This window comes from Lepisma saccharinum, chromosome 7, assembly GCF_977018435.1.
Source record: "Lepisma saccharinum chromosome 7, izLepSacc3.1, whole genome shotgun sequence".
In the NCBI taxonomy this organism is placed as follows: domain Eukaryota; kingdom Metazoa; phylum Arthropoda; class Insecta; order Zygentoma; family Lepismatidae; genus Lepisma; species Lepisma saccharinum.
This window is the reverse complement of record NC_139235.1, coordinates 80954979-80968121: the sequence shown is the minus strand read 5'-3', so window position 1 is coordinate 80968121 and position 13143 is coordinate 80954979. Positions and strand designations below refer to the sequence as shown.

Below are 13143 nucleotides of genomic sequence, written 5' to 3'. Positions count from 1 at the left end.
AGGGGGGGTATGGACCCCCTAAATACATGCTTGATTGTGTGCTATACCTACTTCAAAGGTAGCTTTCTGTTAACTATCGGCACAGTACTAAATGTCATAATTTTTTTAAGGTCGCAAATATAAGATGCATCCTAATTTATCACAATTGAAATTTGGATAAAATGTGCAGCTTATAATCGGGTCAATACAGTATATGCTAATCTCTGGATCATGGAGGACAGTTCGGTTCGTGTTTATGGTGCTATATACTGTATATACGAAACAATGCAAATTAGGTTAGAATAAGTTATTTCTTCAGTGAGGCACCAGCCTTGAGTTTAATCTCCTCCAAGTTTCATTTCTGGATTCATCACTGTAGTCGAGAAATAAAAACTTAAGACTGTAGTGCTCAAATCACATTATTAAGAAACAGTAAACATTATTGTGTGATGAGTACAAGTTTAATGACTTAAGATAACATTACATATGCAATTGACCTCTAAAAGTATGACTTGCTGGATATAATACACTCAAGATAAGTTATCATGAGACCTATGCTGATAACCTTACTCTTACTTTATTTAAACATTTCAAATTTTCCTTCAGTGATTCATCTGTTACTCCTTACATGTAAACGTTCCGTGATAAATCAGTACACGATTAAGTCATGAAATTTTGCACTTTTCCTAATATACCGTCAACCGGGGTAACTTTGTCCACTAAATGAGTTGTTTGTGAGAAATTATATTAGTGACTCTATGATTCCTCTGATCCTCCTGAATTTTTTTTATGTGATTCTCAGAACCTAAATAGAAATTCTTTCTGACTCATATTTATCCTGTAAAATAATAATAATGCAATCACAAAATAATGTGAGATTACAGGTGGCTCTGTAAATCTTTGGTCATCACTATGAACCAATGACATGGATGTTGTTTTATTTTTTTTTGAGTTGAGCATCTACCATTCTCGTGATTGACACTAAATTTTCCCATTGATCTGCAGATTAATTACAACTTATGATTAATTACATCTCGTTTTAGGTGTAGCGGGGTAACATTGTCCAGTGCTCAGTAATCTAGTAAGATAGAGATAATGAGCCTAACAAGTGTTAAGAAAGAAAAAAACTTATTTACTGCTAAAGAAACTGATGTTTCCTATGTTTTGAAAGAGGCTGTAGTTAGGAAACTTCCCCTGCCAAAAATTGTGGTTAAAGGAGAAAGAATTCATTACGAGTTCCATTGTTCTATCTGGCTAACGTGTACTCATGTATTCTTATTGCTTTACGGTGATACTGTATTGTTTTCAATGGTCATACAGATGGTACATTTCATTGTGTGTCACTTACCGTACATACCATGGTTTAGTCTTTTCATTTTTGTTTGATCATATAATGGTAGGTACGTACTGTATGGTACTCAGTTTTCCAATTATTTGTATTTGAAAGAAATGTTTGCTGTGCTCTCTCTCAGTTATATATATGACAGGAAATTTCCTGTGTCATTAGTTTTACTAGTATTAGATATACCATACCATGTCATTCTTGAGTTGGATAAAAGCCTCAATTTAGTAAATAAGAAATGAAAATAATAAAAGATAATGCGTATTACAGTAATGGTATAATTACAAGTATTTATTTAATTACTAAGAATTATGTGGACAGTTTTTACAAAAATTTGATTTCTGGGGTAACTTTGTCCAAGGAATTCATTTCTGCAATAAAAATAGGGGTGGACAATGTTACCCTGGTTAGTGGGGTAACATTGTCCACTTCATTTTGTTTTTTTATGTGCACGGTACACATAATTGCAATAACTCTCCTAGCCCTATTTGTAGAGGTATAGTATGTCTTCCAAAAAGTTTTTACTGCAAGAAAATTAAATTCAATGAAAAATAAAGATATTCAAGAAAAACACTCCAAAATGGACAAAGTTACCCCAGTTGACAGTAAATAAAAAGTTTCTCAAAACCTACAGGCACCCAAAGAATAGATGAAAAATACTACAGCAAAAGTTTATGTTCATGAAATGTTTGTTTCTGTGTGTGTGTGTGTGTGTGTACTATTGTTTATACATTCTTTTGTCCATTAAGATTACATGTTTCGATGGTGAACGGAAACAAGCAGTGCAAAAATTTCTTTCTGGTAAGGACCTCCACTGGTTCGTTTTGCAAAAACGAGTTATTTCACACAAACAAGTCAGCAAATAATAATAAAAAGGTACTTAAGTTAAAGACCATGAAGACATCAACAAAGTGAGAAAGTATTGTTTCCATAAAACTAGTATTTAGCTTCAAGTATTATTTTTAGTATTTATATATTTATTCTAGTGTTTGGAGTTTAAAGATCTTTTAATTTTACATCACAGAGAATGAGAAAAAATATGGCCCAAGTTCCTATTGTTATATTACGATTTAATCATGCTACGAATGCAATTTTTCTGTTAACACATACTGCAGAGTTCTAGCGATTACTTAAGATTTTGTTCAATAGATGATTTCGTAGTTAGGTTAGGCAGGCCAAGTTTGGTTCTCTTAGCATTAAAATAAAGTCCCTAAATGCATTCTACTAAGGTTCCGGTTTACTTCTACATTAATTCCCACTAGTCTATGATACTTACAATCGCTTGTCAACGAAAAATACATTGTTCATAGGAAGCGCGCATGCTTGCATTAGGTAATTTTTAAGTTATTTTATTTCAACATAAATAACTTTTTTCGAAATCCAAACAGTGCTCATTACTTTAAGGAAGGTTCAAATTTCGTGTGACGATTGCAAAAATTCTACGATAATTATTCTTCCTGCTAGGAGAATTTGAAAAAAAAAACCCTAAAACAATCGGAACTGTTACCAAAAACGCATTCTGCTGCAAACAACAGAACAAGAACCATAAGGACAGAATACAGAAATCTGTCTCAAGAAAGAAGATCCAAAAGAAAAGACAAGAAGGAACACAAAAATTTAATAGTTGAGATTCACTACGTTAGAGATTTTTAAGTGGTGCACTATTAAAAGCTAGCTCAGCGTGTAGTAAACAAGAAAGAGAGAATACGAAGATCTGGAGGTGTGATTGGTTCTTTTTTGGGAGAAGTGTTGGATTTAAATTTAATGGTGGAAATAATTTTATGTTGTTATATTATTATTGTTGTTCCGATTGTTAAATTCCAAACTAATCATTGTACACATCCACTTGTAACATGGTTTGCTTTCTATTGGTGTCTTTACACACACAATACACTGACAAAGTGATTACTTACTGTGTATTTAGTGGAGAAGCATTTTTACCTCCTGTCAATGTGCATAGCTCTTTGCAAAAGGCATTCATATACTGTTGTCTTGGATACAGACTGCAGCTGCTGACTACTGTCAAATGACATGAGACATGAAGGGGTTTTACTTTTCTAAATGCTTGTGATTAGGTTATAATGCAAATCAGGTTTAGGGCCTTTAGCATTAAAATAATGCCCCTAAAGTGGCCAACAGATGATCATCTGATATCTGGTTTCAAGCACAAAACACCACCCTTCAAGCATCTAATACTCAGGTCTGAGACAAACATACAAACAAGAAGGGCTGATTGCTTGGAAGCGCAGATGCTTGTGTAACCTACTTTTTCAAATCATAATGATTGGATTGATTTGTCGTTTTAAGTCCACTTTATGCACAGTAAGGCTAATCGGGACTGGACCTACAGTTTAAAGTGGGATCCGAACCACTATGTGCCTCCACCGGGAATTGAACCCGGGACCCCTTGGTTACAAGGCGACAACGCTAGCACTGCGCCACCGGGGAGGCCTCAAATCATAATGACTAATATAGTATAGTCAGACTTTTAATTCTCTCCCGAGTAGATTCTCCAAGCTTCAAACTTATTTCCACAATCATTTCCAGTACTCTAAAACACTTTATACACCGCTTCTATAAAACTTGTGAAGATCATTAAACATGATTCAGAACCATTCCTGGGGTTGTTTACCGACTGTACCCCCCCCCCCCCTCGAGAAATACGTCGAAACTTTTTCTAATCGACAGATTTCAATGTTTTATGTAATGTAAAAGTGGTTCCAGCGTTAGGAAAGCACAAATAGGGTTAATTGGGGTAAGTGTGATCTCCAGTTACAAACTGAAGCTGCAGCTTGTTCTAAGTATTTGGAACTGATGATCATGCATATTTTGAATGATTATGGATGTGTGTTCATTGCTGCAAGCATACAGGAGGTGCATGCGAAAATGCCATTACAAAATATTTCAAACTGAAATTTCTCATATGCGTAAAAAAAATCCTCTGCCTCACAGGAAAATCAAAGCATTGTGAAAATGGCAATGCTGGTTAAATTGTAGGACCTACAAGTTAACTTTTATTTCTTTCTGTGCTCAAATGAGAGGTTCCTGTTGTTCTTACTAGTCATGATCACACTTGCCCGCAAAATTCACTGTGTTTGGGAAAGTGTGATCAGTGCTGTTGAATTTCAAATAGCTACTTCTTGCTGTTTTCAGTGTTAATAATGCCACGTAACTACATCAGAAAACAAACAGGGGTGTGCGAGGAAGCTACAGTGTAGAAGAGTTAGGCAATGCCCTGAATGAACTTGAAAAAGGTGCAAGTGTTCGTGATATTTCTAAGTGTTTTAAAATCCCATATTCAACTCTTGTGCTACATTGTAAAGGATGGAAGGGGAGACAAAAAGTGTTACCTGCTTTAAAGTCAACTGATTGAGGAGGCAGACACACTGAGATTCCTGCTAGAGAAGAGCAGGAGTTAGCTTCACATTTACATTCCCTGACAAAGTGGGCTTTAGTTTAAGCCTTAAGGCAAGGAGATACAATTACGCACCAATTGTGTATTTATTTCAGTATCGCTCGAATGGACACTGCTACTAAAACAAACCCTGGGTGTATCCAAGAGTATGAATTTCTCTCCATGTTGCAAGTGCAAACATTTTGTTATGTTGATTATTAAGCTGGACACGATGTTTGAAAAATATGATGAATAATAATTTTCGGAATCCCATGTATTCCTTATGGGGAATCAACTTCAACATCAAGTTACGGCTAATCAAATGGAAGTTTCGACTTTTCCGCTGGTGAAATTCATCTTCAAACTGCTCTCTTCCCGTTGACGTCTCTTTCTATTCCATCGGAAGTTTTATATTCACAAGAGAATGAATCAAATCATACTCCCATATGATCAATGCTTTTTTCCTTGCCTCCTGGCAGTGTTGCCAAACCTGATGGCATAAAATAACTAAATTTCACCTTAAATGGAGTTAAAACTGACTCTCATGGAGCTAGATTTACGATGGCTGGATAAAGTGCCTTCTAGGGTAATGTTAGTTGTCAAAGGGGTGGGGCACTGCTAGTATCGTTAACTCTAAATTGATGACAATTTATTCTTAGTTTTCAACATCTAGATCCGGCGGCATCTCAATAATCCACAGATGGTGGTATGAAATCGAAAGTAAAGAATTCCCTGATGACAATATTATGTCAATTTCACATCTAACATTGAGCTATAAAGAAGTAGCTGGGGAGATAAGAGGGAGTGGGGTGACGCAGCCAATATAACAATATCACGTCACATGCAAAATGTATAATTATGACGAAAGGTGGTCTATGTGGGTCGGAACCAGAGATGGCATCATAGTGGGGCAAGGGGGGTGGGCATCCCAGTTCACAGCCGAACGAGTGCACGAAAGATAGATTGATTGACTTAGTTTATTTTACTTTGCGTTTTGTGCCTCTTGGCTAATTTGTGAAGATGGGGATGAGTGATGAAATTGATGAATGGACATTCGCAAACAACCAAGCCCGAGCGGGATTCAAACCCGGGACCCTTGGCATCGCAGCATCCGGGGTCCGGCTAGAGTGCACAAAAGAGCCAGATCTGGCTCCAAGAGAGCTAAGTTGCCACACTGGCATGGATGGAAGGGCTTGGGAAGACTCCCGTGGAAATTGTATCGCATGCCCTTAAAGAGTGTATCAACTTAGTGCAACAGTACGTGACTGCAAATTAGTTGCAAACCAGATTCAAAGATGGAAAACCCAGTCATGAATGGTTTCATGGGTTTACACAGAGGCATATTCATGGTTTCAAACACAATTTCTTCAATTTGTTCTGAAAAAATTACTGCCGTCCCTGTCAAAGGGAACATTATTCCAAAGGAAAACTTTGATTCAAAACTTTTGGAAAAATACAATTTAGTCAAGAGACTGCAGCCTGATCCCTAGAGTAGAGCTACTTCCCGTTCAACAGACAATGTGCCTGTCGAAACTGGAAACTGTTCTTTGGACACAGACGCATCCTCAACATCAACCCTGGTGGATGCACAAACTTCACCATTGAAGCATGCATCACTTGAAGAACTCCTTCTGCAAAGAATTGGTACTACAGCAAAGAAAAAAGTTCGTACGGCAGAATGTACATAAGTCCATGTATCACACTTACCCCACTTCATTGGGGAAGTGTGATCATGGTAATTGTAAATTATTTCATTTTTTTACCGGAAACCGAGTACGGGGAAGTTATTGAAATTCACTCAGTAAGTAACTATTATGTAGAAGAATAAATTGGACCAAGAAACATCTTGGTCCTAATGAGGTTGCCCAAGTTATGAAAGACTAAAGTGTAATTATCATAAAACGTGATCACACTTACCCCTATTCACCCTAACGGAGATATTTGATCCCGAACAATGGCCCACATAAGTTAAAAGCTGCAATTTTGAAGTATTTTCACCTCTGATTGTTAGTAAAAACTGTTTGTATGTACACTAAAATAGAGAAAGAACACGCCGAAAATAACTATCAGTAACAAACCTAACTACATAAAATTATAGCTGCTGTTGTGGAAAGTCATTTTGGGTGCTATATTCACTTGCATGAAGCCTTTGGGCTGTTCTGCTTCACATTAAAGTAACGTGCTAATGTAACAGACATACTGGTAATTATGCGATATCGCCCAAACACCTGTCACTCGTTTATTTCGTTAATTTTAGCATTGATACTTACCTATTCTGCATTGCGGAAGATTCTTTCAGGTGAAGTTATGCCTTATTCCATAAAATAGTGTCAACTTTTCATATTACGAGTCATTATTTGTCTTCCTTGTTCCGCTAGGGTAACAGACAATATGGCGTGCACTCCTCATGGATCATCGCGCACTGTGCTTTTCTTTTATCGATTTGGAGTGGGTATGTTTGAATCTTCTTAACCGAAAAATACCTACTTTCGTGTTCATTATGTCATCACAAACCATTGACGGATAGCCCCAAAAAACCATTCACGATAGCCCCACAAACCATTGACGGATAGCCCCAAAAATTATTCACGATAGCCCCACGAACCATTGACGGATAGCCCCAAAAACCATTCACAATAGCCCCACAAACCATTGATGGAAAGCCAAACGAACCATTTCAGGCAAGGTTAGGTAAGCATAGTTAAAAAAAGAAAAGAAAAAAAAATCATAGAAAAAAGGCACGTTTGGAAACACTGGCGAGACCACGTGACTTTCGACGCGAACTCCATCTGCAGTTACATAATGGAAACAACGGCATAATGTTCTCGCTTTACAGAAAATGCAAGTTCCTTACATAAAAAGTGATTATTGCTTATTCTGCAGCATTCTATGGTGAAGTTTTCAGTTTCCGTGAAAGAAAATACCTCGAAGAACTTCGTCAATGCTACAGATACTGATTTCAGTAAGTAGTTTCTCCTGTAAATTTGAAGAAATCTGTTCGGGCGATATCGCATATTTACAGACATACTTTACTTCAAAATAACACATTTCTGAGAGCTAAAATCAACTGAAAACGTTCATAAACAACAAAATCTTCTTAAACCATGCAAGATATTTCACTTTCTCTAGGGGGTACAGAGTGTCAAGGGTACCCCATTCCCGATTAAGCATGCTGGGTCTGATACAAATAGTAATTTTACTCCTGTTGGTAACACTTTACTATACCGGAGACAGATTTCTTCAAATTTACAGGAGAAAGTACTTACGCAAATCATTTTCTGTAGCGTTGTTCATGTTCGGGAATGTACAGCTGGCAGCCGACGAGAAGAGCGCTGGCAGAAGAGGTGTGACGTACTGCCAGGCGACTCCACTCTTTCGCGTGGGGGAGCTGCTCTTTCGCCAGAACTCTTCTCGTCAGCTTGACAATGACCTGCCAAGAAGAAAACAAGACTTCTATCTCCCCGACCACCCCTAAATTCTGCAAATGAACCTGACCCTCCCTTTCCCTCTGTGCCCCGTCTCCCTTCATTCAGCGATCTTCTTGTCGGCTGCCGGCTGTAGTTTTGATCCATTTTAATGCGAATGCATGTGGTTTTCTACGAAAATCTATTTCCGACACGCTATTGCTGCTACCGCCGTTTGCTTTCTGCATGAGAGCACAATGCGTAAACCCCGTAGTCAGTGTTTCAAACCACGCAGTGTTATTGCTACAAGATGACTTGTCGATGGTGCGTCGTGAAGTTGTTGCCGGGTGCGGAAGATGCCATGGAATTTGAAATTCAACACGGAATCTTGAAGAAAGAAGTGGAATGCAGGACGTGGAAGGTTAAAATTAAAAGAATTCCTTGTATTTTCTTTCATCGAGAAAAACCGATGTTGTCCGTATATGCTAAATTGAACGACAGGAGGGCTAATGGGACCTAACCTAACAGGCCTAAATTAACCTAGTAGACATACCTCGTCCTCATGATGGTTCGTGGGGCTATCGTGAATTTTTGGGCTAATGTCAATGGTTTTTGGGGCTAACGTCAATGGTTTAATAATTCCTCTCTATGTCAAAAATTCAACTTTTTTTGGTGAAAAAATTTCGTGAAATTCAGGTATTTTTCGGTGAACAAGGTTGCAACACTGCATGCACACTACAAATCGACAAAACACTGGCACAACGCACGATGAATGGGTAAGTTATCGCCATATTGTGTGTGGAAATAAGGAACAACAGTAAGTACTCGTTAATGTAAGAAATATACATTATTTTCATTAGAAATGCATTATTTCACCTAAAGAAATGTTCCGCAATGCAGAATAGTACGTTAGCAATGTAAAAAATTGCGAAATAAATCATTGATAGGTGTCTCCGGTATAGTAAAGCAGTACCCTCCTGTTAAGTGAGGAGTGTTAGATCCTGGCAGTTTCGTTATGGTATGGGCAGTTATGGCATTATACTTTCTGATGTGGGCCACATCTTCAAAATTAAAATGTATTCTGGTATTCAAATTATTATTATTACGAGATTCAAATAAGGAAAGAGCCCAAGTTCAGATTGTTTAATTCCGATTTCATCATGGTACTGTTTACTCTGTTATATCGCCGATAAATTGTACTTTTTTTTTAACTCCAAACAGTGGTAAACTTTCACCAAGGTTCAAATTTAGTGTAATAATAATTTCTATAATTCTGAAATACCTTGTTTTCCTCCTATGAAAATCGTTAAACATTCGTAACAGTTACCAAGGAAAGTTTACATTATGTAATCATAATCTGCGTACTTTTATTTTATTTATTCGTTTTCTATTTACGCGGACTATAATTTCGGATAAAATCTCTCTTCTATTTGTGGTTTACGCGGGGCGAAACAAATTTTGTGTTCCGTAAACACTTAAGTATTTCCATTAAATAAAAAATGTCGAAAGTTTCGAGGGTGTGCGGTTGGTCACCGACCCCGGTTATTTTAATAAAAAGCGAAACCATTGCAGAGGTAAAATTAATCCCTGCAACGCCCCTCAATTTAGAAAACATTTTATTTGGGTCATTACTTTCGAATGTTCAAGATTAAGTGGATTCAGTGGAACATAAACAAATAATAGAACGAAATTAAATACTATATTCGCCCTGCTAGATATCAAGTGTTGGTATTACAGGGTATCGAAATATATACATGACATTACAATCGCGGAAAAACTCAAGCATTATGATTTCGTAACTTTTTAAAGTGTCACGAGTTTACCACTACACATTTTGAACATGGCTGATGCAAAATTAATTCGCTTTCAAACCAAACACAGCAGTAATAACATCATAAATTAACTAAGTGGCTATTATATTCTACGTTAGTACTATGTCACCTCATGGTTCGTGCAAAAAATGGTAATGAAAAATGTATATACGTTACCAAATGCTAAGTCCGTCGCCATATTTTGACACCTCACATCAATATTAACCAAGGAACGGATGAATCCGAATCATCAGGGAAACATCTGAACTCTAGACTGCGTATCCGCCAAGAAAAGATCAAATTCTGTGTTAATATCGATACTTAAATTGTGCGGTATTTCAACAAATCCACATCTGAAATGTAAAAGCAAATTAGGAATTTAGATTAAATTGTTACATAAAATATTATTGTTTATAATTCACGCCACTTGACATCCAGATTCGTCGCATCCGAACGTGTAAAGTTGGCGTAAAAACACGCGAAAATGCCAACACATTTCCGACGAAAGTGGAGATATGACAATACATCAGCATTCAACCGGGGATATTTCAACAAACATTTTTGGTTTTAACTTTGATGAATTGTACTGGAGTGTACCACAAACGTAATTACTTACTCCAGTGAGTAAGTACTATTGGCCCAGTGGTGACGATTAGGGGGCAGTTGCCCCCACTTTCTGTCCCCGCATTATGGCCTCTTTGTCTACCAAGAAAAAGTAAACTGTCCTTGGACACCCAGTTTTGGCACCCAATCGCCTCTACTGGTTCCAATTAATTACCTGGGGATTGTAGCTGTTTTGGGGGTAGTACCTATCATAGAGGCAGTATTTGTGTTTTTAAGTCTTTATGCACACATTAATTGGCCCTGGACCAAAAGTTTAAGGAGAAATCCATTATGCGTCTCCAATGGGTACCCAGGATCCCTTGATTACAAGGTGACGACGTAACTACTACTCCACCAGGAAGGTCACTGGTGTTTATTTGAAGAGGAATGAGTCACCTTGTGAAGAAATTTCCTCCCTATGCTTACCATGTCCCACTATCTGGTTGTAAATAACCGGAGAGTGAGAAAAAACATCGTACCAAAGATCTTACTCTAAAAGTACCCCTCTTGTTAAAACAAAGGAACTTTTCCCCTGCACTGCATTATGCCATGAGTGCACAGGGTGGGATTGGAGGTAGAACTACATCAAGTGGTGTAGAGCAGTTTTCTGTGTACCCCTGTAAGCAAAATATTTTGGACCTTTTGTTAAAAAAATATGGAGTGTCCTGTAACATATATATGCATTGATGCTAGAAGCTGAATGGCAATGGATGTAGTGGGATCCATGAGTTTTACCGTGCAAATTGTCCATCACCATGTTCGTGCACTTTATTTGACCCAATGAGAGCTTCAAGAATTAAAAGAAAACTCAAAACAAGCTGTTGATAATTTCTGCACCAGCCTACATAAAAATTCATCCCTTAAAAACCCACAGGATGTAAGAGAAAAATTAATGAAAATAGCCATGGACAATTTGCACGATAATACTCATGGATCCCACTGTACTAGACCCACCCACAGCTACAACAGACAAGAAATTTACTTTTATCCCAAATATGATCCAACTTGTCTCCCAATTTTTTATTAATCGACTTACATATCAAGTTAGAAAAAATACTATTGAGGCGAATTGTTTAAAGAATAGTAAACGCTCTTCTTTCATACTTTGAGGGGGTGGGGCTCCAGGAGCCCCAAATTCTATCCCCTTAGCTATCTGTGCCAGTCCAAGATTCAATCAAAAATTATCCACATTTGCATAATAAAACTATACTGACTAATATGATCATGCAAAATTACAATTCCTCCTCTGGAGATTGAACTGAATCTATAGATTAACCAGTGTCATCATTCATTCACTGATTGTGTGTAAAGATCGTGGGCATGGAATTAGTGGATCTGTGTTATTAATCATAATTTAAACAATGCCATTTCTTTTTGATATGCCACTGAATATACATTTCTTAGACATTTCGTGAACAAGACCTTTTTAGAAAATATATCATGCTAATCAAAACACTAACAACACACTGGAAAAGAAAAAAACAGGTTCAAGAGAAATGACCACAAAACTTCAAAACAGAACAAAAATTAAATTCACAAAATCCCCCAAAATAATGGTGTTACAGAAGAGGGATGCATAATACACAACTTATTATCAGAGGGTGTACTGGCTCTTGAGGCAATGATGCAATTTCCCCCCCCCCCCCCGAGTCTCACTTCCTACTGAGCTTGTGGGCCCCTTAGAAGTGTTTACCAGTTCAAAGAAAAATTTAGAATAACATGTAACAGGTGTGAACAATGTGGGAAATTTATCTCAGCTATTATTTGGATATGAAAAATGCTTCGGGTACCCCTTGAAAATATTAGGTGGGAAGATACATCTTAAAAACTATATGTAAAAAATGAGCACTAGTGGTAAAAGTTCATGAATTACCAAGTTTGACTGTTCATTGTGTGGCAATAAGAAACAGACTGGTTGAGAAGTCTCTCTTTATTGGAGAAATTTACACTCACTAAGTTTCTGACAAATGGTGTAAAAAGATAGGAAATGAAGTTCCTTTGAACTTCATTTGTGAGCACGAAGGTTAATTTAGCATTTCAGATGAGACTCAAACGTCAAGTTACTTGGGTTCCTATGGCTAAACCAGCATATCTCTGCTTATTACTACAGACATCATCTCATGATATGTTAATGGAAACTGACTCGATTGCCTTGCAATGTTCCTCCTCGGTCAGTGACAAAACAGGAGAATTATTGTACGGTGGATGGATTTGAAATAGGAGCTGGTTACTCTTGTTGCAGATTTACCCATAATGCTAAAACTTTTTGACAGTCGGGGCATGTGATTCCATTACACTCAGGGTTCGGGTGTAGGAGCACTTAGTAAGGCCCACATCGGAGATTTTGCCAGAGCGATACAGAGAAAACTCAGGAAAGACTTTAACACATAAAGTTTATTCAACACCAATTGTAGACAAGAAATAATCTTAGACCCGTTACAGTAGGGTTATACATTAAAACTATGGTTACACAGCTACAGGTGTGGAAATCTTTTGAACTTTACAGTCAACGGACTAAGAAACTGATACATTTATACCCAACCTCTTATATGATACATATTATTCCTGTTAAACGGCAATCACAAAGGTTTAGATTAAAGTTACAGAAAA

The 13143-nt window shown here is 37.3% G+C and overlaps 2 protein-coding genes across 3 annotated transcripts in view; one reads left to right on the top strand and one right to left on the bottom strand.

Moving 5' to 3' along the window:
* The window catches only part of LOC145989956 (sorting nexin-8-like), a 59238-nt gene extending 49015 nt beyond the window's left edge, over window positions 1-10223 (bottom strand). For both annotated transcript variants that reach the window (XM_083125503.1, XM_083125502.1), the window contains exon 1: window positions 10108-10223. In XM_083125503.1, the coding sequence (XP_082981629.1) occupies window positions 10108-10129 (22 nt within the window). In that variant the 5' untranslated portion in view covers window positions 10130-10223. The remainder of the gene's footprint in view (window positions 1-10107) is intronic.
* Window positions 10224-11024: 801 nt separating this feature from the next.
* Window positions 11025-13143, top strand: part of LOC145989957 (uncharacterized) — a 28116-nt gene continuing 25997 nt past the window's right edge. The window contains exon 1 of the mRNA XM_083125504.1: window positions 11025-11152. The gene's annotated coding sequence lies outside the window, so the exon portion shown is untranslated. The remainder of the gene's footprint in view (window positions 11153-13143) is intronic.